The sequence below is a fragment of the Ursus arctos genome, unplaced genomic scaffold, assembly GCF_023065955.2.
Source record: "Ursus arctos isolate Adak ecotype North America unplaced genomic scaffold, UrsArc2.0 scaffold_19, whole genome shotgun sequence".
In the NCBI taxonomy this organism is placed as follows: domain Eukaryota; kingdom Metazoa; phylum Chordata; class Mammalia; order Carnivora; family Ursidae; genus Ursus; species Ursus arctos.
In genome coordinates, this window is record NW_026622863.1 from 14,637,305 (window position 1) to 14,664,361 (window position 27,057).

Here is a 27,057-nt window from a genome sequence, read left to right on the forward strand (position 1 = left end):
GCACAATGTGAGGGGTGGACCCTCTGCCTCTCTCTGGCAGTGGGTGCAATTTCAGTGGAGAAACCCACAGACTTTGCTTTAACAAGGGTTCAAGTCCGACACCATTCTTTCCGGTCGTGTGGCCTATTACAAGCGCTTTAAACTAGGCCTCAGTTTCCTTATCCGTAAATGGGAACAGGAATTCCCATCTCTGAAGGTTGTAGGAGGCGTTCCGAGAGATCAGGTCGCCCAGAGCTGCAGCGAGCGGCTACCGGATAAAAGGGGAGATTCGGGGCACCAGGCCCTGAGCACCTCCTGTGGGATCCAGTCCCTCCTAAGCGGCTCCCGGGCGGCCCGGCCACGCGGGGGGCCCATGATCCGGCGGGTTACGGCCCTTCCCTAAGCCCGCCCTACCCACGAGTCCAATAAAGCCGGCCTTCCTCGGATTTCTAGTTGGTCGTCCCTTTAAGGCAGCAGCCCACTCATCCATTCACCAACGCCGCAGCCGTGGGACAGCGCTTCGGGTCTCCGCTCCCGGCTCGGACCCGGGATCAGGCACCGTCTCCCTGTAGGTCTCCTGTCCGAGCCAAAGACGAGGGGCAACGTCCTGAAACCATTGCAGCACCGCTCCCTACTGAAGGGATGAAGTAGGAACTGGGGCAGAGGGGAAAGACCTCGTCTCCGCCTCGCCCCACTCCAAGATGGAAAGTCCGCAGCTTCACTCTGCTCCTGATGGTCCCTTCCCATTGGCTACTTGGGAATTGGTTTTCCAATAAGGCGGGTGCTTATTGGTTAAATTGGGCCGGTTGCTTAAAGGGATTGGCTCAGACGTCATTGGAGGGTCGTCTGGCAATGTTTTCAACGTGATCCAAAAGGGTGAAGAAGGAAAGGGAAACTTGAGGCGGAGGAGGGACCAAGGAAATGGCAGCCCTCATTGGTTCATTAGAAGCTGAGGGGCGGCTCTTGAATTCTCCTTCCTCGTGATTAGTCCAATTCAGGAAAAGGAGGCGGGAACTTAGGAAGAGCGGCAGAAGCTCCTGTTTCGATTGGTCAAACCTGGCGGGAGGTGGAGCGCTCGCGGCGGCTGATTGGTGCTGGACGTGAGGAGGGCGGGGCTATGAGCCGGAGGTTTTGTTGTGAGGGTCGGTTGTCAAGCAGCGGCCAATCAGGGCAGGGGATGGAGGCAAGTGGGGGTCGCGCCTGGAGCAGATCCTCGGCCTCCGGAGCCTCAGCTGCAGGTGGAGTGGGCCAGGGGCCGATGAGGCGAGGGGGATTGTGGGCCTAGTACTGGGCCGAGCCAGGCGGGGCCAGGCCGGGCTGTGGCGGAGAGGGCTCCGGGCGGGGGAAAGTTGGAGCCCGTGCCCCGCGAGCTGAGAGAAGTGGGAGGATCAGGCGAGGCCGAGGGACCAGCCCCAGCCTCGGGACGGGCGAGACGGGCGGGACGGGCGTGGGGGCCGGAGGGGAAAACCGGGAAGCAGGAAGCGGAGCCGGGGGTCTGCGGGTGGCTGAGTGATGAATAGGGACACTGGAAGCAGAAGAGTGAATGAATGGGCGATACTGATAGCAGAAGGGGAAGGGGAATAAAGGGGGTCTGGTGAGGCAAGGGCCAAAGTAAGGAGCCCAGGAGACAGGATGTGCACGAATGGGGAACACAGGCGGCAAGGAGAAGGGGAATGAACGGAGGACTAGAGAGGCAGAACTGGGGAACCCAGGAGAGAGGGGGCGGAGAGGAGAGCGTTCATGGGAAAAAGGCTTGGAAAAGGGGGTAGAGGCTTCATGAGGTGGCCTTTTAGAGTTGGGGAGGCATACCGACTCATGCCCGGACTGGAGACCTAGTTCCCAGTACTGTCCTTGGGAATTGCGGGGACCAGGAGTAGTTCCCTTGCCACCAACGGAGGGATGGGACCTTCAGGGCCCTTTTTGACATTCTCCCCAGTGAAGACTCAAATGCCTGCCTCTGGAGTGCCTCTCCTGGGCCCCGAAGCTTTGCCTCTGACTCCACCCCCTTCCTATAGCGTCAGACGAAACAGTGACTCCCAGAAATCTACGTGAACTGCAGACATGTGGTCTTCCCCGCCCCACTGCGGCTGCTGCCGCACTTCAGGCAGCCAGCCTCCTGGAACAGAGCTCCTCCCATCCCATCATCCTGGCCTCTGGGAGGACCTTTCTTTCCCTGTGTTCCAAGTCACCCTGCCTGAGGTGCCCCCTCCAGACTCTCAAACCCGATTTGCAGTGCAGCTCCCGGCTCTGGTGGCTCTGGTGGGCGTCTCTCTATCCAGTAGCCTTGGTGATCTGGGGTGCTGCGGCTGTAGTGCAGAGCCCCCCGAACCCTCACCAAGTGTTTTCTGACAAGCCATCCCCTCTGTTTGTGTTCCAGCCCAGTGTTGAACTGACATGGCTCGAGCCTGACCTTCCATAATCCGGGATCCTGACGGGCACACACAGGCCGTTGCTGTGGCTGCTGTGAATGATCTAAAACCAGGAGGCAGTCCGGGGCTGAGAGAGGAGGCATTCCCTCTGCCTGGATGTGTGGGAACTCCCTGCCAACTTGATTGGCGGATCTGGGGGGGATCCACCCCCACCCCAGGAGCAAAGTGCCGTCTATTTAGTGGGTGGAGCTTCAGGTGCCAGCCAACTGAAGGATGGCCACCCCTGTGGTCACCAAGACGGCCTGGAAATTACGTGAGTGGTTTTCTTTCTTTTCCTTTCTCACCCCATTTATCCTGTTAGCTGCTTGTTGCTGGATGGCCTGAACCCCTGACTTTGTCTTCTGTTCTTGTCTCTGAGGGAGACTCCCAGCCTTGGAGTAAGATAGACCAGGATGAAAAATCATGACTTTGGCACTTCTTAGTGGGGTGACACTGGGCAGGTGACTTAACCTCTCTGAGGCTCAATTTCCTGTCTGTAAACGAGCTAATCCCACCTGCATTGTAGAGCTGCTGAGAGACCCAGGCGGGGTGGTGAACACAGAGAAGCACTTAGTGCAGTTAGGCTGATGGGCGGTACTGGGGGAGAGATGCTGAGAGGTGTTCCTGGCATTTGCAGACCTCTCATGAGTCAGGCTTCCCCCGCGAGATGGGGGCATCTTGGGGAGGGGGGGTTGGTGGTGAGAGGGTAGGCCGAGAGATGTTGGCGGCGCTCTGGAATGTCCCTGAGCACAAGCACCACCCACCCTCACATTATTCTCCACTAGCAGCTCTAAACTTTCTGATCGTAGGACCTCTTTATACTTTGAAAAATGGTTGAGGACCCCAACGAGGTTTTTGTTCATGGGGGTTATCAAAATTTACATGTTAGAAGTCAATACTCAGGTGTTTTAAAACACAGGAGTGTGAAGTCAAACATACCATTAGTGATGGTGTCATCACATGTCTTGTATCTTCCTGAAAAACCCCGTCTATGCTTGTGAGCAAACAAGAGTGTAAAAGTCAAATAGTGTCTTGGTGTTAGTATGAAAATGGTTTTGTTCTCTTGGACTCCCAGAAAGGATCCTGAGGATCCCAAGGCCCCCCAGATCATATTTTGGGAACTGCCTTACCCCCCCTATAATAACTGATTGGCGTAGATTCAGTGTGTCCAAACTGGTCACTTTCTGCTATGAGCTGTCCCTGAGCTGTTCTCAGAAGCTGGGCAAGGCTCCTCCACTTTTTAACTGTGAGAACCTGGGCAAAGCCCTTCGCTGGATGTCAGTGTCCTCATAAGTAAAATGAGAGGTTTGGGTAGTTTCAAATTGTTTCTTAGCCCTAGGGTTCTAAGAGAACCCTGTTATGGGCTCCCAAGGAGGGTACACTTTGGACAGAGTGGCTTTGTATTTATTGGGGTTATGTATTCCCTCAATAGCTCATCTTTCCTGAGCATAGAACCAGGCACTGGGGAGATAGTTGGTCGGGGTGGGGGGAGGTTGCAAAATAGATGAGGTCCCTCTGCAATGGGGATCAGAGGCTGGGGAGAGCAAGAGGCAGAAGCAGGTAACCACACCCTTCCATTTCTCCTTGTCTGATTCCAAGCTGGGACATGTACTTTGAATCAATTAACTAGATGCTGGCCGGTGGGGTAGGGGAGTGCTGTAGGCTGCCTAAATAGCACATGCAAAGGCCCTGGGGCAGGAAGCTCAGCATTTTGGAAGGGCTCAAAGGAGCCTATGGGGTGCCACACAGCAGTGGAGAGGATGTGCCACATGAGGCTGTTGGGGTCTTCGGGGGCATTTGTCCACAGGACCCTAGCCCTTCTGAGGCCTTGGCTTTATCTTAAAGGCAAAGTCAAGCCATCGAAGTCTTCAAACAAGAGGTTGATATGATCAGGCATGTTGGGCTCTGTGGACAAGTTCATGTGCATAGCAGTCTTCCTGACTATAAGCTGTCTGCAGAGCCCAAAGACAAATGACCCCTGACTCCTTATGGCTAGAGAGTCCAGCAAGGATCAGAAGGTGCTAGGCCAGCTTGGGTCTTTGAAGCCTGGTTCTCTGCTGCTTCCACTGAGGATGCAAATCCTCAACACCTCTGACCGAATGCAGTGTCGCCAGCTCTGGCTGGGACGTGGGGCCCAGGTTGTGCCCGCTGAGCTTGGGAAGCTGGCACAGGCCTGCAGCCGTCAGCTCGGCCTGCCAAGAGATGCTGTGAGGAATTGTGTTTGTTTGCACTCGAATTCGGTACCCAGGCCTGGGCCACCGGTGGACGCCTCCTCTGCCTGGTGTCCGTGGCATACCTCCCTCTTCCTGCAGCCCCTGGCCCCTCCACGGGCTTTAGTCAGGCTGGAGGACCTAGGCAGGCTGCTTAGAGGGGAGTGATCTGAGCCCCGCCAGAAGGGCCCAACCTCCAAATCCTTCTCACCCCCACGTCTGGGTCTTCAGCTAGATGCCCTGTGTCAGGACCCATCTGATCAGGCTGTAGCATGAACACAGGAACCTTCTCGCTGTCCTTCCCCACTCTCTCCCCAGTGCTGGGCCTAGAGCAAGCACCCAGGAAACATTTATATTATGAATTAAGGGCTGTCCCCGGGGGCAGTGGTCCTGAGGCCCAGAGATGGGTAGCAGTGTGCCCAAGGAGGCCTGGTGAGGTAGGGCCCAGCTGGAACTTTCCCTGGGAAGGGTGAGAGCCAGGGTGGACACCCAGGCCATATAGGTAGGTCACAAGTGGGGGGCAGTGCATGCAGGGAGTGTTTTCAGAGAAGGGGAGAAGGCGCAAGGCTTGGGAGAGAAGGTGGTTTGCCCTCTTTCTGAGTTGGCCAGTCATTAGGGCCCAAAAGAAGCTCTTGAACAGACAAGAGTCTATGGCCAAAGCCCCAGAGCACCCCAGGCACCTATCCCTACAGTGTCAGGAGGACAGAAGGCTTCATGGTTGGGATGAGAACTACGGAGGGGCTCAGCTCCCTTGGGTCTAGTGATGGGGTCCCCGAGGCCCCCACTGACGTTTGGGCCTGCAGGAGACTCTCGCCTCTGCTGGGGCTGGGCACTGCCCATCCCTGGCTTTGGCCAGGCCGGGCCCTGAAGTGGGGTGTCATCTGTGAGATCGAGCCTGGGGTCTGGCCCCCCCAGGCAGTTTTGACAGCCCCTGAGCCATGCTGTCTGACAAACAGCCTTTCTGGGCCCCGTTTCCCAATCGCCCTCCGGTCTGAAGCCCATGCCACAGAGACCCCCAGGCAGGGTGGAGGCCAGAGCTGGCGCGCAGGAGAGGCCCTCTGCTGATCGAGTGCAAGCCCTTTTCCTCAGCGTCACCCAAGCCAGCCTCCCAGTAGCCTCACGGTGTCAGCTATTAGGGGTCTTCCTTTTGCAGGGGTAGGGAGACCTATCTTTTCTCCTCCTTGCTCCCAGGAGGAGCTCACTGAGGGCCTGGCTCGGTGCCCTGGGCTGCCTCTTGGTTCCTTGCTCTCGTTTGTTCTCTTCGGAGCCCTGACGAGACCCTCCGTGGTCCGTGTCTGCCACGCCGCTGCTTCCCCAGTAGCCCGGGCCAGGGGCCCGCATGGCTGCCCACCATGGCCATGCCACCCGCCCTGTCTGGTCAGCCCTCACTCGCACCCCTCATGCGGGCCTCTCAGTCCGTTGCCTCCTGCCTCCCACCCCAAGCAGTCCACCCTCCCGTGCCTGCCGGGGTCCCCACCGTCCGCCGTCCGTGCCTTGGCCTTACTAACAACCACCGAGCCTAGCTTACAGCGTGTTCTCAGTGGCTCCTCAGCAACTCAGTGAAGCAGGCAGTGTTCTTGTCCCATTTACCAGATGAGGAACCCAGCGCTCAGAGAGGGTGAGTGACCGGTCTGAGGCCACACAGCCTGCAGTAGCAGAGCTCAGACCAGACCCTGGTCCTTGATTCTGAAGCTGTGGGCTGAAGCCCTGGGTGAGCTCACTTGGAGACAGCTTGTCTAGAGTTGACCTGAATGGTTCTCAAAGTGTGTTCCCCAAAGTGGGTTTACATGTATAGCAAGCAGCAGCAGAGAGATGCTTAGGTGGTTACATGGGTCAATATTTTTCATTTTAATAATAGTTTTTCGTTTTGTATTCTAGAAAAAGCATAATGAACATATCAGTCTTGTAACTTTATGGATTTTATTGCTTAATTATCTTTACGTAGACAGAGCTAAATACAGAAGGCAAGTCACTGTTTTAAATTGAGCAGAGGAAGCATGGTAATTTTACTAGTTGATGTGCAGAAAAAAGAGCAAACCTTGCGGCCTGCGGGTGGGACAGGAATACCCGAAGTTGGGAAATAGTCATTCCTGCCTCAGGGGCAAGGCCTGCCCTTGCAGCCAGGCTTCTGGGTCGTGCCGGGGTGTCTGGCCCCAGAGGGGAGCCAAAGCGGGTGGACCCTTCCACCTGGGCTTCGGGTGCCAGGCCCAGGGGCCTTGCTGGGCAGGGCCCGGCCCTCCTCCCCATGGCCGAGACTAGCCCTCTGACTGCCTTCTCCTCCTGTCCTTCCTTGTATAGAGGAGATTGTCGCCCACGCCAGCAATGTGTCCTCGCTGGTGCTGGGCAAGGCCTCCGGGCGGCTGCTGGCTACTGGTGGGGATGACTGCCGTGTCAACCTGTGGTCCATCAACAAACCCAACTGCATCATGGTGAGCCTCGCCGGCCGGTGGGGAACAGGACAGAGGCCCAGGGAGGGGACTGTGGGAGGGGCGGGGGCGGGGTGGGGGGCAGGTTGCTGTATGGGCTCTGCCAGGCCCAGGGCACCCAGCGGGAGGCTAGGCGGACACAGCACAGCATCCGTGCCCCCGGGATGGCTGGGACCGTGGCTGGCCCTCAGGAGTGGGGAAGTCCCCTAGTGGTGGACAGAGTTCCGGGGAACCTATATGAGAAAGCTAAAATAAGCCCATGGGCCCGAGATGGAGGCTTGCCCACGGGCCCATCCGCCCACCTGTCAGCTGCCCTTGGAGGTCGCTTTGAATCCTCCCCTGGCTGGTTCCACGGAACGGATTTGAGGGCACCTGGCTGAAGCTGGTTGGAGAGCTGGTTCTTTAATAGCACTTTCCCCCGGTCACACGACGAGTTCCTTGCCAAAACCTGTCTTCCAAAACAGCAAAATATAAAGAAGGAAAAAGTACAAAAATGAATTCTACCTATTTCCATCATCCGAAGACCACTCCAGTTGGTGTTTTGGTCTGTGTCCTTCTAGGTGCTGGTGCAGATCCGTGCACACGCGCGGGTACACGTACACGTGTGCAAACACGCTCCCACGTGCACCACATGAGCACAGAACATGTATTTTTGGAGCACTGTCTTATTCTCCTGTAGCCTGGGTTTTGAAGAGAACAATCTTTATTGTTCGCGAACATTTTCTGATGTCAACAAATACCCTTCTACTGCATGGGTTTTAATGGCTTCGTGGTGTTGCCTCGTAGGGATGCGCCGGAAGCGCTTAGCCATGCCCGTTCCCAGCATAAACGTCATTGCCAGCGATTTGGCTCTGCTCAGCCACGGAGGTGAACGTCCCCATTCCCGATCGTGGGGCAGATCTGTGATGGTTGCATTATCGGAGGGTGTGCCCTTTTTAAAAAGCTTTCAAAACATTGCCAAATTGCCCTCCAGAAATCAATGTGTATTCTCTGCAGCAGCCTAGGGACCTGCCCTCTCCCCCTTCATGACCTTGCCAGCACTGGGTATTACCATTCTTTTGATTCTTGGCCACGGAAAGGTAAAGATAAAAAGGGATGGGAAGTGATTTTTTTTTTTTTCTTTTCAGTAGAAACTTAATCACCTCAGTATCTCTGTGAGACGCAGCCAAGGGCTGCGATCCGAGCTGAGCCAGGGCCCGGGTGAAGAACAGACTTGAAATTGCTTTGTTTTGTTTCACTTTGTTTTCAGGGTTCCAATGTGTCCCGCCCCCAAAATGCCAAAGTAACACATACAGATGGAAAACAAGCCAGCAAACACTGGGCAAAACGGGCCTGAGGGGACCCCGTGCTCTCGTCCTGCTTCCTACTCTGGGGGCAGCCTGCAGGCCTCAGCCGGGGCGGGGGGAGGGAGGGCACCCCGCTGACGCACCGCGGACCCGGCGACGACGGCCTGCTCAGCCCCACGTTTAGACGTGCGCGGCCCCCTCGTGCGCGCTCGCTCCTGCCGGTCCCTATGTGTTCTGAGCACGCGCGGGCTCGTACAGCTCGGTGTCCAAGGGACACCAAGGGTAAGAAGTGAGAAGTCTGCTTTTCTCCCCTGACCCCTACATCCCTTCCTGGGGACAACCATGGCCCCTGATTACCCTGTGTCCTTCCAGAATTATTTTCTACGTTTGCGAGCAAATATGTATGTCTCTTCCCTTCTCCTTTTTTTTTTTGTTTTTTTTTTTTTCCATAAACCGTATCTATATACACCGTTCTCCACCTTTTTTCACCTAAAAGTGCCATGGAGGTTAGTCTTTATCATATTTAGATGGTCGCCTCGTTCATTTTTACAGCTGGATAGTATTGTGTTGCGAGGGTGACCGCAGCTTAGCGGACCAGCTTCCCCTGGTGGGCATGTATTCCTAGGCTTCTGGTCTTCTGTGAAAGAGATTGGCTGTGGTGAATGACCTCGGGTCTGTTCGGTTGGCCGTGTGCTCGAGCGCGTGCGGGAGAGGCTCCGGGGGGGGGGGGGGGTTCGCCGCTGGTGTACAGAGGATGTGCATTTCTAAATGTGGACAGATTTTTGCCCACTTGCCCCCCATGGAGTTTATACCCATTTATACTCCTGCCAGCGGTGGCTGGGAGTCACACAAGCTGCTTGTGACTGCCTGGCCTTTGGACAGTTCTGCTGGGGAGTGGTTCCCCCCCCACCCCCCACCCCCCGAACGTTGTCTTAACAAACAATGATGGAGTCACCGCTGAGCTTTGGGGTGACCAGTGCTGGGCGGGGAGTGACAGATGCCATGGACTTCAGATTCTGGCCTTCTCTCCAGAAAGCTGGAAATGCCAGCACCTCCCACCTCTCTCAGGGGCTGGGCCAGGACCTGGCTCAGCCCTGCTCCGGCTCTGGCCTGCACTGAGTTGGGTGACAGTTTTTTCAGTAAAGTCACTGTAGGCTCTCTCTGGGAACATGGCAGGGTCCTCCACCAGGGGCAGCCCCCGGGGACCCAGGCATTCCAGAGGGGTGAGATGTGTGCCATTGATGAGCCAGGCCTCGGTTCTGTCAGGGTCCTCCCCCAGCGAGGGGCTTGGCCAGGCAGAGTAGAGACAGAAGCAGAACCTAGATGGACGGTGGTTTGGACTCAGGGCTGGAGGGTCAGCCGCTCCCCACTCCAAGGGGCCCAGGGCCGTTTTGGCAAATGCTGCCCGCATCAGGGGCACAGAGGGCCATGGGATGGGGTTAGAGCAAGACAGGGGCCTGGCCCATGTTTAGCTCTGGAAGCCGAGGCCAAGAGACGCGGCTGCCCAGCCCGTCCGCAGGAAAGCCTAGGCGTGGCCCCACGGAGCATGGCCTCTCTGCTGAGCCACTTCTTGCTGATGCCCTTTCCAGGGAGCCAGAATGTGGGGGTTTCTCCGCACAAGGCACTGAAGCTGCTACCCTCTCTCCACAGAGCCTGACGGGTCACACGTCCCCAGTGGAGAGTGTCCGACTCAACACCCCGGAGGAGCTCATCGTGGCCGGCTCCCAGTCGGGCTCCATCCGCGTCTGGGACCTAGAAGCCGCCAAAAGTAGGCATCTGCGCTCACCTTCCCCAAATCGTGCCAGTGGCGGTGTTTTCTCAGGCTTTGCTATTGAGCTACTTCCTCCAGGAAGCCTGTCCTGACTGCATTGGGTCACTTCACCCCTTGAGCCTAGCAGCAGTGACATGCTCTTGTTGTCTGGGCGCTGACGCTCAGGAGGCACCAGGAGGGTCCAGATGGACCACTGTGGATGTGTGGGTGGGTGTCTGTGGATTCAGAGTCTGGAAGAACAACACGTGCCACCAGGGGCCACACAGGACAGGTAAACAATGGGGGGGCCTGTGGGGAGAACTGGGGAGGGGGTGCCCTGACTTGGGGGCGGCCGCCTCTTAGCCTCGGCTGTTACCTGCAGGAATGGGGCCTAGGGTGGCCAGGTCCTCTGTCTCTGAGCTTTGTTTTCGTTTGGTTTTCAACTTTATAGAAGTTATACATAGTTAAAAAGTTAAATGCGGGTCGTTCTACAGATAACCACAGTGGAAACGAGGAGCCTTCATCCCACCCCTTCCCATTCTCCAGACGCCTCAACCTTCTGTCCTTCGACCTGGTGTCTTGCTCCCTCCCCTTTCCAAAGCAGCATGGTACTATGGCAATGCCTGTCTCTTGCTGCCTTCCTCCCGTGCAAGACAAGAAGTTAGCTCTCCTGGGGCGCCCGGCTGGCTCTGTCAGTGGAGCGTGTGACTCTTGATCTCGGGGTTATGAGTTTGAGCCCCGTGTTGGGTGTGGAGATTACTTAAAAAAAATAAAATCTTAAACAACAAAGAAGTTAGTTCTCTTAGAGCTGCCAGCCCACGCTCGTCGCTCCCAGCGTTGCCCCTCTGCTCTCCTAAGTCCCCGTGTAAACGGCCAGCATTTAGAGCAGCAGGCCCGCAGGGCTGTTCCTCACAGCGGACTGTTTCTCCCGGGGTCCATAGCTGTCCTTCCTCCATCAGTGTGTGGTTTACGTCCGTGTTACTAATTCGTCCTCAGATTCCCTGCCGGAAGCCTAGGCTGCCCCCTTGAGCTACCCTCAAAGCCATCCCATAATCGGGGTGTCTCTTCTCAGAGAGTCTGTCCCCCGGGTCCCAGTGGCGGGGGAGCACCCGGGCCTGCAGCCCAGCCGGCATCTTGGGGCCGCCTTGTCTTCGGGGAGCTCTCTCGACTCTGCTGTGCCGGAGTCCGAGTTACCATCTGTCTTGGTTTTCTGTCTCTTTGCTGGAGCACAGTCTTTCACAGCTTACTGAGAAAGGGTGCGTGACAGGCACGGTTTTAGAGACCATCTGTGGCTGAAAATGACTTTTTCTACCCTGCTCCTTTCTTTACTTTTCTTTGGAGTCTGTGGGAGTCTAGATTGGAAATTGTGTTCCCTCCGAAGCTTGCAGGTGCAGCTGCGTTGCCTGTGAGGTTCCTGTTTGGTGGCTGTTGGGAGGTCCGTGCTCTCTCCTCCTGGGTCCCTCGCGTGGGACCTGCTGCTCTCGTCTCCCTGCAGGCTCGTAGGCTGTCCCAGTGTCCCGGGGTTTTGCAGTCATGACCCGCAGTCCTATGCTAGATCCTAACTGGGTTCTCTCAGTGTGTCAGCCCGTGCCTTTTGTTCCGGGCCACATGGGGAGTCTCGCCTTCCCAAAAAGGGGGGGCTCTCAGCTTTTGTGGGTGCGGCCACACGGTAGTGTGGACCCAGTGTCGCCAGCCGTACAGAGTTTTCAAGAGAAGCTTGGAATCTGGACATTGAAGTGGAAATTTCCACACACACACCCCGCCCCGTTTCTAAGTGTTGACAGCTAGTTCAACATCGTTTCCAGAACACGATGCAGCGCAGCCTGGAGAGGTCAAGCAGAGCCTGCTTGCTCGCTGCTTTTGCCAGCGTCTAGCCTGGACGTGCCAGCATGCCAGGCCGGAGGCCCTCCGCCACCCGAAGGACAGGAGAGGGAGCAGCGGCGTGGGCTTTGCTGAGGCTGCTTTTCCCGAAAGAGAGCCCCTTGCCTGGTTGAGACCCAGAGGGCTCTCCGGGCCTGTGTGCTCTCCTGCCACGACAGGACGGTGGCCGGCAGCCACGCATGCCCGCCGGCCGGGTTCTCTGCTCGAGGACGGTGCTCTGCTCGCGTAGATGGTCCTCAAGAGAGAGGTTGCCGCCGGGCCTCTCAGGGGAGCCCTGCCTGCCCGGTGATGGGTGCACGTGCCAGACAGAGCCCGGGACGTGACCCGCCGGGGCCACGTGCTTAGCGTCTCAGCGTGTGTTCCCGCTGCCTGGCTGCACGCAGGAGCCGGGGCGTTGCTGGACTCCAGGGCCTGGCGGGGAGCAAGCCCTGGCTGGCTGGGCTCCGGCCAATGGAGCAGAAAGGCTCGGGCAGAAGGTGGTTTGCTTCCTGGGATGCCTCTGCCGGGATCTGAGTCTCAGTGGATGGCAGCAGCCATTCCCCACTCACTGAGGAGCCAGGGACAGGAGAGAGAAGCCGAGGGCGCCACTTTCTCAGCCATGACTGCTTCACACACAAGGGAAACGTGAGGAGCTCCCTGAGGCGGGCAAAGAACGAAAACCGACCACGTGTGGAATTCCCGGGCCCTGGCGTCTCGGGGTTGGCTGCTCTGCAAGGAGCTCTTCCCAAACACGTGGCCCCGGCCCCGCGCCCAGGGAACCGGAATCAGTAGTGGCGGAGGCCCCGAATCCAGCTTTCAGGAAGCTTCCCGGTGATTCTGATGCAGAGCCATGTTGGCAGGGCCCCCTTATTTGACACATGGGCAAACTGGCGCCCAAGGAGGGCCCCAGAACTTGATAAAGACCCCATGGCTAGAGTGGTGGAACCCGGGACTGAAATCCTGGCGTCAAGACTCCCATCCCAGTGCTGTTCACTCTGCCTCTCGAGGGTTCAGTGATGGAACAGAAACGTGCCTGCAGCAGCCTTGGTGGGAAGAGCTGAGACCACAAGCTGACCTCCACCCCCACCCGCCACAGCTTGAGTGAAAATGAGGGGCAGCTTGGCACCCAGATGCAGAGGGGTTTCTAAAAGGGCTGTCCGCTCATCACGTGGGTTGCACTGAAAGGCAGCCCACAGTTGAGAGTTTGGGCGGAGGTCGAACAGCTATCAGCGGGGAGGGCTTGGAGGTTCCTGCACGGGGCGGACGGATCCAGGACGCCCTCCAGCCTGCAACTCCTGGATCCTGTGGCTGAGTCCGGCAGTAGGACGCCTTCCGAGGGCCCTCCCGGGACAGAAGAGCAAGGGCAGAAGTCACGCTGGAAGAATGTGGTCCTGCCTGCTTTCCACAGCGCAGTCAGAGGGCAGGGGTGGGTCAGCCCAGCCATCCCACAGGAAGGTAGCCTGCGTTTTATGAATCTGGCCCACGCAGGGGTGGAACCGGCCACGTCCTCTCGGGGCAGGGCGGGATTTTGGAAGCCTTGCTGTGGGATGCCAGGCCAGTGGGCTGGGAGGCAGGCACAGACTAGAGCAGAGCCAGCACGTGTCTGGCCCCTCTGGGCCCTGGACTTGGGCGGCACAGCGGTGCGGGAGCCCCAGCGGCGTCTGACCGCTGCAAGGTGTGGGGGAGGAGCGGCTGAGGTTTTGGCGTGGTTGAATTCGCTACTCGACAGACGTGGCGGGCACCTTGTCCCACTCTGTGAAGGATGGGAGGGTGGCTCAGGCCTGCCGCAGCGTGGCCCCAAGGAGGCTGTGTGGCTGTGGTAGGCCGTGGTCAGAGGGATGCACTTTGTCCTCGAGGCAGATAACCGCCAGAGCAGCTCACATTTCCTGCCCCTACTGTCGCAGGAGCCCTAGACAGATGAGCTCCCTTGACTCAGGTAAAGGGTCACATGGTAAAGCCTGTTTCTCGGGACTCCGATGCCTGCTCTAACTTCCGGCTGTGTGCCCTGCTGACCAGCCTGAGGCTCTTGCCTGCCTCCTGGTGCTGTTTGCAGGGGAGCTAGTGTGCTGAAGTCATTCAGGCTGTCCTCGGCACACCACACCCCCTCAGCAGCCATCCTGGGGACGAGGGAGGCGCCCGAATGGCCATGGCACTGAGTAGTGGTCATCATGGGTGCCAGAAGACCGAGAACCAGGACAGGTGCTCTGAGGCCGGAGGAGAGGAGAAGGTTCGCTTTGGGGGACGGAGGAAGCAGCTGTCATGCAGAAAGGAGTAACTAAGTGGTATTCATTGAGCACTGACCTGGTGCACGCCCATGCTAAGCACCTTCTGTCCCATTGTCTTAACTCTGATCGAGACCCATTGTGAGGCTCGGAGAGGGTAAGGGATTGCCCAGGGTCCCATAGCAAGCAAGGAGCAGAGCCTGGACCTGGACCTGGAGGGATGGAGACAGTCGTACAGTAGAGTTTATTTAAATCACTCAGTGCCTGGAGTTCAACTCTCTTGTCCCTAAAGCACTACATTCGGAGTCTGCTTGAACACCTCCTCCAGTGGAGAGCTCATTGCCTCGCAAGGCAACTGTTTCACCTGGGCTCAAGGATGACCAACCTAAGGATGGCTGGATCCCCACGCGCCTCGGCCCCCACACGTACGGGACGATCCGTTTCATTCAGACAGCCGAGTTATAGATCTTCCAAAAAGCGAGACACTTGAGGCCAGAGAGAAGAGGCGAATTCTCAGGGAATACTCTGAGATGGAAAGCCAAGGTTTGCTTGCAGGCCAGGCCGGCCACAGAGCTGCAAGCAAAACCATGAGGGAAGGGAGCTGAGGCTTCCCAGGGCAGCAGGAGGTGACTGGCCCTGGTCATGTCCTCTGTGTGTTCTCTCGGTTCGCATAGCACCTCGTCTCATCCTCGCAGCTACCCTCAAGATCCCCTTGGACAGCGGGCTGGTGTGGGCACCACGGCCACTCTAGGCACGTTGCCGTCTTTGGCACCTTTGCCCATCATTTCCCTCTGCCTAATATCCTCCCTCATCCTCCACTCACTGACGTCCTGTTTAAATACCCCCTCCTCCAAAAAGCCTTCCTGGATTTCTCTTTTTCAACCAAGCAGCTTCTCCCCCAGCATGGACCTCTCCTACCTCCCAATTCTTTTTTTTTTTTTTAAAGATTTTATTTATTTATTTGACAGAGATAGAGATAGCCAGCGAGAGAGGGAACACAGGCAGGGGGAGTGGGAGAGGAAGAAGCAGGCTCACAGTGGAGGAGCCTGACGTGGGGCTCGATCCCATAACGCCGGGATCACGCCCTGAGCCGAAGGCAGACGCTTAACCGCTGTGCCACCCAGGCGCCCCTCTACCTCCCTCTTCTGTCTCAGCTATGGCGGGATGCCCAGCAGAATATAAGCTGTCTGGCTGTCCATGAACTGAGTGCAGTAGTTTTCCAGCTCTGCTGCCTCTAGGGCAGCGCCCTTGCAAGAGCACGCTGGGACAAGCCCCAGGGCACAAGCTACAGGGGCCTTAGGTCCTGACAGAAATGGCTGTCCTCTCTCGGGACAAAAACAGGAAGGTCAGATGTTGGGGTGGCAGGACTCCCTGTTTTTAAAATCGCCGCTGCTTTGGTTCTCTGTGCAGTCACCATGGAAGCACGCGCGCATGCCCACCGCGGCCCTTCCTCTGCCGGGTGCCTGGCTTGCCCCTCACGTCCCTGTCTCTGCTCTCTTCCTTGCAGTTCTGCGTACGCTTATGGGCCACAAAGCCAACATCTGCAGCTTGGACTTCCACCCGTACGGCGAGTTCGTAGCCTCGGGCTCCCAGGACACGAACATCAAGGTGAGACGCTGTCTGTGCCCTCTGTCCCCCGCGGGGCTGGCAGCGGGCCCTGGGCCAGGTGTCCGACCTGAGGAGTGGGGCTCTGGGCGCTGGGGAAGGGCCTCTTCCCTCTGTGGCCGTGTCCACAGCCCCCGAGAGACGTGGAAACGTTCGCCAGACGTTTCTGCCCAGAATGCCCAGCTTCCACGAGCAGTTTGCAGATTCCTGTCATTTTGGGGTGCCCAGAACGCTTCTCTGCTTGTGGCCACATACCACCCTCTGACCCGGGCTCCTGGATGGGGCATGGTGAGGCCTCTGCAGCCTCAGCCCCCTGGTCGTGACCTGTCCTCACTCTGCGCCCTGCTCTTCTCCCCGCAGCTCTGGGACATCAGGAGGAAAGGCTGCGTCTTCCGATACAGGGTAAGGAAGGCGCCCTTTGTCAGTCATTCCGTGAGCACCACGCAGGTGTGGAGGCTGGGGTAGTGCCCGGACCCTGGCGGGGGCTGGAAGGGATTGCCATGCCACGTGGGGGAGAGTGTGAGAAATGCGAGTCCAGCTGAGAAGCTGGAATGTCTAGCAGAACCAGAAGCACTGGGCGGGGCGGGGGGCTCCACCTGGATCCCCGCTTTCCATGAATCCTCCCAGCGCCCTGTTTGCGGAACTGTGCTCCATGCTCTGGTTCCGTAGGCAGATAACTGGCGTCCGTAGTAAAGGGGGTTCCTGTTCATCCGTGTTTGGAAGCACTGAGCTGAAATGTAATTCTGGAGGTTTTTAGATCCTTGATGTTAAGGAAAGACCCCTAACTCCAAAAAGAGGCATAAGATACGTCACTTCCCAAACTATCTGACCGGAAATCCGGATTTCCCAGAGCATCTTGCAGCACTGGGAAGCATGCCTGCATGGGAGGTGTCCCTCTGGGACATCTCTGGCACACGGCCGTCTGGCTCTGCCTCGCCTGCTGGTCAAGGACAGGGTGGACCAGGCTGGGTGAGCTCAGGGCTCTGTCCTCTCCTCAGGGACACAGCCAGGCCGTGCGGTGCCTCCGGTTCAGCCCCGACGGGAAGTGGCTGGCGTCGGCCGCCGATGACCACACAGTGAAGGTAGCTCCTGGCCTGACCTGGGCCCGGGGCTGGGGCCTGGGGTCTGCTGAGCGCACTCAGGCCGGGTCCGCGCCTCCCACCTGATCGGGCTCGCGTATCCCAGGCCTGTCTGGAGCGGAAGGTGGCTTGGACATCAAGAGCGGGGGGAGCGGGAGTTGAGGGAGAGCGGGCAGCCGAGCTCCCGGGCCCGGTCCTGACCTCCAGCCCACCCTGCCCCAGCTCTGGGATCTGACTGCTGGCAAGATGATGTCCGAGTTCCCTGGCCACACAGGGCCTGTCAACGTGGTGGAGTTTCACCCCAATGAGTACCTCCTGGCTTCTGGCGGCTCAGACAGGTGAGGGGGAGGGGCATGGCCTGTCGCCGTCTCTCGAGTCTCTGTCCTCTGCGTGTGTCTAGCTTCCCAGTCTGTGTCTGTCCTGAGTGTTCTCTGCCCAATGATGCTATGCAGACTGACCTGACTTCCAGCCAAGCCAGGATGGGGCCCTGGTCCCATCTCTCCCCCAACCCTGGTTCCCCGGCCCCAGTGTCCTGGGCTGTCAGGGTGTGTCCAAATCCAAAGCCCATGCTCACCTCCCACCAGCCAAGTCCCTCCGCCTGCTGCGCGGGGTCAGCCCCTGGCCCAAGGCATTGCTCTTAGTGGCCACAACCCAGGGAGACAGGCGTTTGCTGAGAAGTAGGCTTCCCAGGCCACAGGCCGGTGTGGAGGCCAGCACAGGGACACTGGCTTCCCAGCACAGCCTGACTGCCTTTGCAGGACCATCCGGTTCTGGGATCTGGAGAAGTTCCAGGTGGTGAGCTGCATCGAAGGAGAGCCAGGGCCCGTCAGGTACGCAGGCAGCTGGGTGGCGGCTCTGGACCCTCCTCCCGGGCGGTTGGATGTGGGTATGGGGTATGGGCGGGCCTCTCCCATCGCCGCTCCCGCTCCCTCTGTCCGGGGCTCCCCACGGCCTCCCTGGATTTCTCGGGACCCACGGCCCACTCTCTCCTGGCCCAGGAGTGTCCTCTTCAACCCCGATGGCTGCTGTCTGTATAGCGGCTGCCAGGACTCGCTGCGCGTCTACGGCTGGGAGCCCGAGCGCTGCTTTGACGTGGTCCTAGTCAGCTGGGGCAAGGTGGCCGACCTGGCCGTCTGCAACGATCAGCTGGTGAGAGAGCCTCCACCTGCCCTTCCCCTGGCCGCCCACCGCCTCCCCCTCAGGCCCCACTCCCCCCCCCCAAGCCCTGGGGTCCTGCCCACCTATACCCCACCTCTGCCGCTTCCTGCAGATAGGCGTGGCCTTCTCCCAGAGCAACGTCTCCTCTTATGTGGTGGACCTGACGCGGGTCACCAGGACAGGCACGGTGGCCCAGGACCCCGTGCAGGACAGCCGGCCCCTGGCGCAGCAGCCAGCCCACCCCAGTGCCCCTCTTCGGCGCATCTATGAGCGGCCCAGCACAGCCTGCAGCAAGCCTCAGAGGTGGGGTGCTCAGGGCCCCAGAGGGCTCAGGAGGTGGGCGGGCACTGGGAAGGCTTTGGGGGGCCCACCCCCGGCTCACCCGGCTGGCCTCCCGTTGGCTTGGTCCCGCCCCACAGGGTGAAGCAGAATTCTGAGAGCGAGCGCCGCAGCCCCAGCAGCGAGGACGACCGGGATGAGCGGGAGTCTCGGGCCGAGATCCAGAACGCTGAGGAGTACAACGAGATCTTCCAGCCCAAGAACAGCATCAGTGAGGCCTGCCCCCTGCCCCCGACCCAGCCCGGCATCCCCACCTGTGCATGGAGGCAGACGGTGCTTTATGGGGACGGTGTCCAGGTCGTTGTGCTTCCGTGGCTGGATTCCCAGCTCATACCTGGGCCCTAGCAGAGGCGCGGGAGCCGCTCAGTGCCCCAGCCCACCCTGAGCGAAGGAAGGCCGCACCGGGGCAAGTAGATGGGAGAGGGCAGGCCTTGAGGGTTCCTGAAACCAGGAACAAGGTCGCGGGTCTGCAGCTACGTGTGCACCTGGGAACCCCCTTCCACCCGCACCACCCCCCGCCCCCAGTGCCCAGGCCAGGCCAGCGTGAGTCCCCATCCTCCTTTGCCTCTGCAGGTCGGACACCACCCCGAAGAAGTGAGCCCTTCCCGGCACCACCCGAGGACGGTGAGTTAGGGAGCAGAGCCTGGCCTCTCAGGGTCACCAGCTCCCCAGGGCTCCCCTGCCCTGGCACCATCTGCAGCCTCTCTCCCACTCGATCTCTTCCCTGTGCTCACCCAAAAGTACGTGCTGTGCTCCGGGCCCATACAAGGTGCTGGTGATGCAGCCTGAGCAAAGTGCTCCCCTCAGGAGCCCGCAGCCTGGTGAGCAGGGACGTGGCAGCCAGCTGCGTCTGCAGAGGGGACAGCGCTGTGGAGGCGAGGGCGCGCCACAGGGAGAGAGGGCCTCGGAGGGCCTGCGGGAGACAGGGGAGCTGGGAATAGCTGCAGGGGGGAAGGGGTGGGAGGAGGAGGCCAAGCCCTAGCTGGGGGTTTGGGTTTTGCTGCTGGGAGAAAACATGATCTGCTTTATGATTGGAGAAGCCAGGGTGGGGCACCCTTGTCCTGTAGACTGTCCCTCCCCTCCACCTGGCTTTCTCTTCAAGGGCCATTTTATCATTCTCCTCCTGGTGGGGTTTCCTGTGCTTCCCACTCACCGTCCTCTCACTGCCAGCCTTCCCCTTCTCCCCCCCCCCCCCGCCCCCGCCAGCACACACTCCATTCCCAGCGAGGTGATGGGGTGGCCACTCCTGGGAGCTTCCCGGGTTCCATCCACACGCAGTGCTTGACACCTGCTTGGTGCCAGACTTGTGGTTGAGTGGGTGGAAAGGGAAGGGGCAGGTCCAGCCCACACCCTCAGGCCTCCCCAGGAGTCCCCCTCACCCCCCATACACACTGGTGATGTCTCCTTCCTCAGTTGCCCCACCGGCTCCTGCTCCGTCCCCCCCAATTACAAGTGCCACCCAGAGGCCCACCACAAGCCCTCCTTCTGCCCGCCAGTCCCTTCTGGCCTGATCTGATGCAGAGGTCTTTCCCTTTTGCTTCCAGACATGGTCTCAGCCAAGGAGGCAGCCAAGCCCAGCCCAGCCATGGACTTGCAGTTCCCGGTGCCAAATGTAAGTCTAGGTGGAGAGGGCACGGTGTGCGGCTGGGAGTGGGGCCACCATCCTGAACCCAGGTTGGGGCCCTCCATGCCAGGGTGGTTAGAGAGGGTGGCCTTGGGCTGGCTCCCCACTGAGCTCCAGACTCCACTAGCTCGAGGTCCCACCCCGGCCCCCGGCTGTCACTTCCACTCCTGCGCCCAAGGCCGAGCCTGCCATCATCCCTGCCACCCGGAACGAGCCCATTGGGCTGAAGGCTTCCGACTTCCTGCCCGTGAGTGGGGACCCAGCCTGAGGGTAGGGTGGAGGCCCAGAGGCCAAGGGCGGAACTTGACCACCAGCACCTGGGCACTCGTTCCACACAGGCTGTGAAGATCCCGCAGCAGGTGGAGCTGGTCGACGAGGACGCCATGTCACAGATCCGCAAAGGCCATGACACCATGTGCGTGGTACTCACCAGCCGTCACAAGAACCTGGACACTGTGCGGGCCGTGTGGACCACGGGCGACATCAAGGCAAGCCCTTGCCCCCCAGGCTTTGGGCTGACCCCAGAAGAAAGCTGCACTAGGGCGGGCCATGGGGCTGGGTGGCCCGTCACCACACGGTAGCTGCCTCATGTCCGTTTCTGTAGTCATCATCCTCACGAGCTGCCATTAATTGGGCGCCTCTTTACGGGCCTGGCCTCACATTATTTTAGTTGCAGTCTTGTTAACAGACCCCAACAAAGCCCATCATCACGTTGCACCGGGCAGGGGCTACTCTGTCCCCGTCCCCTCTGACAGGCGCTCTGTTTGCACAGACGTCGGTGGACTCGGCTGTGGCCATCAATGACCTGTCGGTGGTAGTGGACCTCCTGAACATTGTCAACCAGAAAGCGTGAGTAGTCGTCATGGGCGGAGCTGGCCCGGTGGGTGGAGCTGGCCCGGTGGGCGGAGCCAGCTACTTAAGGGTACCTGCCACTGGTCCTCTCCCCAGCTCCCTATGGAAGCTGGACTTGTGCACCACGGTCTTGCCACAGATTGAGAAGCTTCTGCAGAGCAAGTATGAGAGGTACGTGTGGGGAAGCCATACCGGCCTCAGGGCAGGGACGGGGAGGGGCAGGAGGCTCCTCAGGGAGAATGAGGACCCCCCAGGGCCAGCGCCCCTGGGAGTGTGTGGCACCACGGTTCCTGCCAAGTTGGAGAGGCCATGGTGAAAACGAGCCCGTGCTGCCCCCGGCCCTCTGCCTACCCCGTCTTTGTGTATCTTGCTGTTTATCCTTCTATCTGGGGCTCTGTCTGTCCGCCTCTGAAGCTATGTGCAGACTGGCTGCACCTCGCTGAAGCTGATCCTGCAGCGTTTTCTGCCCCTGATCACGGACATCCTGGCGGCGCCCCCCTCTGTGGGTGTGGACATCAGCCGGGAGGAGAGGTGAGGGGCCAGTGTTGGAGTTTGGGGGTACACAGGCCTGAGGGCCCAGCCTGCTTGTTGATGGCCCCAGCCCAGAGAGGAGGTTGTGCCTGGGACAGTAGCTCGGGACCTGGGATGTGGGTGGCTGAAGCCAGGGCTCTTCGGGGCCAGGGTGGGCTGCATCCGGGGCCTCGGCCTGTCTCCCAGAGGAGGGCGGGAGTGGTGTGGCAGGAAAGGCCCTAGCACGTCGTGCGGACCTCTCTGCCCACAGGCTACACAAGTGCCGGCTCTGCTACAAGCAGCTTAAGAGCATCAGTGGCCTCGTCAAGAGCAAGTCGGGTTTGAGTGGCCGCCACGGCAGTGCCTTCCGAGAACTGCACCTGCTCATGGCCAGTTTGGACTGAGGAGCTCTCGGGCCTGGCCTCAGCCTCCACTCCTGTTCCCTGTGCGCTCCTGGGCCCGTGAGCCTCTGCCCGGCCCCCTCTGCAGCCCTGTGGCCATCCTGGAGGTGGCCGCTCTGGCCCACTGGCCACCTGCACAGCCCTGCTCTCAGACATCTTCTCCCTGGCAGTGGCTGCCCAGCTTGGCCAACTCCCGCTTCTTGGGGCAGCAAAGAGCACCCTAGGGCTGCTGCTGTAATTTATAAGGCGAATTTTATTAAATTTGTAACTATTCCCTGGTTTGTTTGCCTGGAGGGGCATTCTCTGGCCATGCGGCTCTCTCAGGCCCAGGACTGCCTGCCTGGGCCCCTCAGAGCCAGATGGCTCCCCTTCCAGGCCGGAGGCAGGGTGGCCAGCAGGGGGCAGCAGAGTGCCAGGCCTGCAGGAAGGGGCAAGTGGGAGAAGGTGGCAGCAACTCCCCCTTTCGTGGCTAGGGGAGACAGGTGAGGGGTGGGCCCCACCAGCCCATCCCTTCTGCCTCAGCCACACTCCCAGCTGTTCTATGGATGCCTGCAGGGCCAGCGACAGCTGTACACTTCCTGCTGACAGGACCTCAGCCTCGCAGGCTCGGCCACCAGAGCCCACCACCCTCTCCGACGCCCTCCAGCAGGCCTCCGAGGACAGGGCTGGAAGGGCAGTGGCCCTCGTCAGTGAGGGCTCTGACCAGCTTTCCTTCCCCGCAGGATCGCCCAGGGCTGATCCTTTCTGTTCCTGTGGCAGCAGCTGCTAGGTTTGCCGCAGTTGGCAAGAGGGCCCCTCTGAGCCCCTGTGCACATTCCCCGCCAAGACCAGGTGCAGGCCAGCACAACCCCCATGGGGGGGGGGGCTCACTGAGCTTGTGGTTGGGGGTCTTGTAGCACTGGGAGGGTGGGGCTCACCTACAGCCAGTTCACCTAGGGGGCAAGGCCAGGGCCTCGGGCAGACAGGTAAGCCAGGCCAGCCCAGCCCTGCTGGCTGTGGTTCTCAAGCCAGTTTCCCATCTATAGGATAGTGTGTTGCTGGGTGGGTCAGTCTGATGGGGGGGGGGGGGGGGAGGCTGGGGGTGATCAGCCAGCAGCGGGGGAGCCCAAGGCAAGGGCTCGTCCCGGTGGTCTGACCAGGGGTCCCTGAGACCAACTCTTACAGACCACACTTGTGTAAAAAAGTTTTTATTTTAATAAGTAAAAATGGCTAAGCTTCCAAAAGTTCTTAAATAGGATTTCAGAGGGGGAAATGTCAAGAGGCCAGGGAGTAAGGAGAGAGCCTGGGGCCAGGCAGGTGAGCAGCAGAATCCCCACCCCCTGGCCTCCCGCCAGCCATAAATACAGCCCAGCCCTCGGCAGGGCGGGCCGCGCTCCTATGTACACCTAGGAACACTATATACACACCCGGCACAGGGCCCGCCTCGGGGGGAGTGAGGCCAGGGCTGCCCCAGGATGCCTGCCAGCTGCCCAGATCCCATGGTTCCTGTGCCTTCTGGGGGCTCCTCAGCCCACCCCTTACACACAGGGCCTGGCAGGCTGGGGAAGAGGCTAACCAGGCCAGGCAAGCGGCCTACCCTCCCCCCTACTCCTGCCCTCCCCACAAGGGCTCACTGTTGGCCCGGGCCTGCCAGGCAGAGTGGGCCATCCCTGCCCTTCCAGCCCATGCCTTTTGCACCCATAGCCACGGCCAGGAGACACCATTTCCTTCTGAACATGTTTTCTCATCTCTGAGCAGATACAAGGCAGGAGGGCTGCCTCCACTCCAGCCTCCGCCTCCCGGGCTCCCGGTGCTACAGCAGGAGCAGGCCAGCGAGGCCTCAGGCCCCAGTCCCTGAGTCCCCGGGCTGGCAGGGTGGACACGTCCGTCACACAGGCACCGGCCTGGACTTCCCTGCAGGAGGGGAAGAGAGGTTTCGTCAGCCTCGGGGTATGCGGATGGGAGGGAGCCAGGCAGAAGCACACAGACAGCGGGCGGCAGCAGGACAGGCCCAGCCTTGAGCAGCCCTCTCCCCGGCACAGCCCTGCAACCCAAGGTGGCCAGGCGGGTGGGTGGGCAGGCCCAGGCCGCTGGCCCCACACTCACCTGGAGACTCTGCAGCCCCAGCCGTCAGGCTGCAATCAAAGTGACAGGTGTCTCACTGGTGGGCTTGCCTGGGGCTGGGACCCCCCAGGACCCTGCGGCCCCTACCTCCTTGGATCCAGCCCTCCCAGGCCCCTCTGTGAGTGGGGCCACGTAGGGGGCTGGGGCTCTGGCTTCCAGTCCCGTGCCTGCGCTCACTCCTCACCTGGGAAATGGGTGAGCCCTGCCCCCACCCTCCCCAGGAGCCAAGGCCCATGGCAGGGGTGCCTGGCCGGCTTTGGCAGATGTATGGCTTGAGCCCAGCCTCAGAGAATTGTGTCCTAGGCCTCAAACCACCAGCCCTGCTAGGAGCCCCAAGGGCTAGCTTCCTCCTTACACTACCCCCTCTCCAAGGGCCTTTGATTTCCCATCTGTAAAATGGGCCTAGCACTGCCTGCCCTGACTACTTCCCGGCACCCGAAAAGGTTGTAAAACAGGTTCTGCATGAGTTTTATGAACTTAGAAAAACAAAAAGTCCATTCAGGCAAGGGCAATCCAGTGGCTATCCACCCACACACCCCCCAATGGCCCACTCCCCAAAGGCTCACCCAAGGGCTGGAGCTTCCTCCGGATAGAGCCGGGGCGGCTGGTGGTCCCAGAGCCAGGGGCTGAGTGTGCTCGTGCTGAGGGCTGTGGGGTCTGGCAGGCTGGCTCCCACTGCGGGCAGATGTGAGAGGTGGGTGGGTGCCATGCTGCCCTGGCTCCCCATCTTCACCGTGCTTCCCCCCACCCCCCACCATTCCCCTCCCCCGCCTCCTGAAACTCTGCTCATCTGCACAATGGGCATGAGGACAGCCCCACCTCAGTTACTGCGAGAACTACCTGACATAACGTATGTAAAAAAGGGCAGGAGTTACTCCTGAGCACCGGAGTGCCAGCCTGCAACCCGCCCGCCCCCAGCCAGCTGAGATGGCCACAGGTAGTTCTGAGGCCAAGAAGTATCTAGACCAAAGAGGCTCCTGGCCGGGATGCTTGGGTGGCTCAGTTGGTTAAATGTCTGCCTTTGGCTCAGGTCACGATCCCAGGACCCTGGGACCGAGCCCCGTGTCAGGCTCTCCGCTCAGCAGGGAGTCTCCTTCTCCCTCTTGCACCCCTTTGGCATCTTCCCCTCGTCCGTCCCCCATCCCAGACCCTCCTTCCTGCCCATGACCTGGACATGCCAGCCCAAGGTGCCTCGATGGCAGTCACCATACCTCCAGATGCTCCTGGCTGGACCAGGACCCGAGCTCTGCCCTGCGGGACCCGGGGCCCAGCTCCACAGAGCGCACCCTCTCCGCAAACTTCAGCGAGTACAGAGTCTCACTGGTGTTCTTCTCCACGGGGGACACCTAGGGGACACGAGAGCTCATTCCCCCTCAGAACTGGAGGGGGCAGCGTGCGCACTGACTTTGGAGCTGCTGAGGATAAGGGTCCCTTCCCTGCACGGCCCGGGGTTCCTGGGCCACAGGGGCAGGGGGTCCGCGGTCGTGGTGCCGGCCAAGCCCCGCACGCTGACGGCCAGCCCGCCTGGCCCACTGGAGGCCCTCACCTGCACCACCATGAGCGTCTTGCTGTCCCCGCTGAGCGAGTCCTGCAGCAGGTAGGTGAGCTTGGAGTTGCGGAAGGGCACATGGCCCTGGCGGGAGCGCAGCGCAGCAATGACATCCCCCAGGGCCGACAGCGACTTGTTGATGTGCTGTGCCTCCCTCAGGCGACTGCCCTCGGCCCCCGACTTGCCCACGCGCTCCGAGCCAGCCAGGTCCACCAGGTTCAGCTTCCCTGCGGGGAGGGCGCCCGGGCAGGTCAAGGCCGCCTGGGGGGCCGGGGGTCCTCCAAGCAGGCTGCCCGCGGCCCTTACTCACCCGTGGTGCGGAGGCCCGTGCTGCAGTCCACCCCGCGCACCGTCACGATGAGCAGGGCGTGCGAGCGGGAGCTGTGCTCGTTCAGGTTCGTGAACTCGGTCGTGCGGTTAGTGTGGCCAAACTCAAACACCTGGCGGGGAGCAGGGAGGGCAGAAGCGCAGGGTTTGTAGGGAGGGCTCTGGAATCACCCCATCCCTGAGGACTGCTGGGAGGGGGTGTCCCCAGGGCCTGAGGACCTGGCAAAGGCTGCGTCGGAAACCCACATGTCCTGTTCAGCTCCGCGTGGCTTGTGGGCGGGTCTCCCCAGCGCTTCCCCGCCCCCCAGGCCCCCCAGGCTTGCACCTTGTTGATGTCGTCCACACTCTGCACCTGGAACTCCGTCAGCCCCGGCACGTACAGCTGCCCGCTGCCGTCTGGGCACAGCCGGATCTCCAGCTTCTCCTGGGGCTCCTGCCCCAGCAGGTCCCTGCACGGACAGGCCAGATGGTCACTCCCTCCTCCCACTTCTGCCTCTGCTTGCACTGCTCCCCGCGCCGCCCCCACCTGGAATGTTCTCCCACCACATCACACCTTCAGGAAGCCTTCCTTAACTGCTAAGCCCCTCTCCCCTCCAGGTCCTCCCCTACACTCAGTCTGCTGAGGGCCAGAGACTGACTGTTCCCCAAAAGTCTCATGGTAGTGCTACTCCTGCCTCCACGGTGCACTGAGCTCATGTGGGCAGCGCCCCCCAAATCCCCGCTCTCATTTCTCACCACCTGGTGTAGCCTACAGGGAGAACGGGTAGACTTGGAGGGAAAAGGAGCACCTGGGTGTCCCACGTGGACTCAGAGCGAGCCCTCCTCCCCACCGCCCACCGGTTTGGGGCAGGACATGGGGCCCCGACTCCGAGCTTCATTCCGCATGGCTCCGCACGGCCACGAGGACCACAAAGCCAGCCCAGAGGCCCGTGCCGCGTGCAGGGCCCCCCACCTGAGGACCTCGTTGTAGATCTCGGCCGCGCTGACTGTAATGGTGTACTCCCAGTCAGGTGCCTTCTCCTGCACCTCGGAGAAGAGCAGCTGCAGGGCCCGCTGGTTGATGCCTGGGTTCTCAGGGGTTCCCTGGGGGCAGAAGCAAGGCCCTGGTGAGCCAGGCCTCTCCCGACCACAAGGGGTGGGCCATGCAGATGCTTGTGTGGGGTCTGTGGCCCCCTCCCCCCTGGCGACCACTCACAGGCCAGCCTTTCTGCCCAAAGCTTCGGCCTGCCTACTGGTCTGCCCCCAAACAGCCTCCCCTAGTTGCAAGTGACATCACCTTCTTGGGCCTCAGTTTCCTCCACCTTTCCAGGGCACTGCCCTGCCAGGACTAGCCTGAGACTTAAAGCAAAGGGCTGGGTGAAGTGTTGGC

At 60.2% G+C, this 27,057-nt stretch overlaps 2 protein-coding genes across 6 annotated transcripts in view; one reads left to right on the forward strand and one right to left on the reverse strand.

Annotated features, from left to right (window-relative positions):
* The first annotated feature begins 1,075 nt into the window (after positions 1-1,075).
* KATNB1 (katanin regulatory subunit B1) lies at positions 1,076-21,982 on the forward strand. The gene is made up of 20 exons (XM_026494861.4): positions 1,076-1,217; positions 2,357-2,661; positions 6,896-7,026; positions 9,960-10,077; positions 15,649-15,749; positions 16,107-16,148; positions 16,745-16,828; positions 17,048-17,163; positions 17,584-17,655; positions 17,824-17,974; positions 18,096-18,286; positions 18,403-18,533; positions 18,896-18,946; positions 19,867-19,934; positions 20,074-20,193; positions 20,285-20,434; positions 20,719-20,795; positions 20,895-20,969; positions 21,213-21,329; positions 21,580-21,982. Exons 2-20 carry the CDS (start codon positions 2,622-2,624, stop codon positions 21,710-21,712), a joined length of 1,968 nt encoding a protein of 655 aa, XP_026350646.1. The 5' UTR covers positions 1,076-1,217; positions 2,357-2,621; the 3' UTR covers positions 21,713-21,982.
* Positions 21,983-22,880: 898 nt separating this feature from the next.
* The window catches only part of KIFC3 (kinesin family member C3), a 37,137-nt gene continuing 32,960 nt past the window's right edge, over positions 22,881-27,057 (reverse strand). For 4 of the 5 annotated variants that reach the window (XM_057314280.1, XM_057314277.1, XM_057314278.1 and 1 more), the window contains 7 exons: positions 26,641-26,771; positions 26,014-26,137; positions 25,672-25,801; positions 25,359-25,588; positions 25,024-25,158; positions 24,379-24,487; positions 22,881-23,602 (listed from right to left, as the gene is read on the reverse strand). In XM_057314280.1, coding sequence (XP_057170263.1) covers positions 23,577-23,602; positions 24,379-24,487; positions 25,024-25,158; positions 25,359-25,588; positions 25,672-25,801; positions 26,014-26,137; positions 26,641-26,771 — 885 coding nt within the window. In that variant the 3' untranslated portion in view covers positions 22,881-23,576. Of the gene's footprint in view, positions 23,603-23,794; positions 23,824-24,378; positions 24,488-25,023; positions 25,159-25,358; positions 25,589-25,671; positions 25,802-26,013; positions 26,138-26,640; positions 26,772-27,057 lie in introns of all 5 variants that reach the window. The other variant, XM_026494858.4, reaches the window with a different exon arrangement.

Bases quoted from the DNA above. Each gene is read 5' to 3' on its own strand.
- KATNB1 (XM_026494861.4), top strand. From the start codon at position 2,622: ATGGCCACCCCTGTGGTCACCAAGACGGCCTGGAAATTAC. The intron at 15,750-16,106 runs GTGAGACGCTGT...TTCTCCCCGCAG, and splicing joins CCCAGGACACGAACATCAAG to CTCTGGGACATCAGGAGGAA. The intron at 18,947-19,866 runs GTGAGTTAGGGA...TTTTGCTTCCAG, and splicing joins CCCGGCACCACCCGAGGACG to ACATGGTCTCAGCCAAGGAG.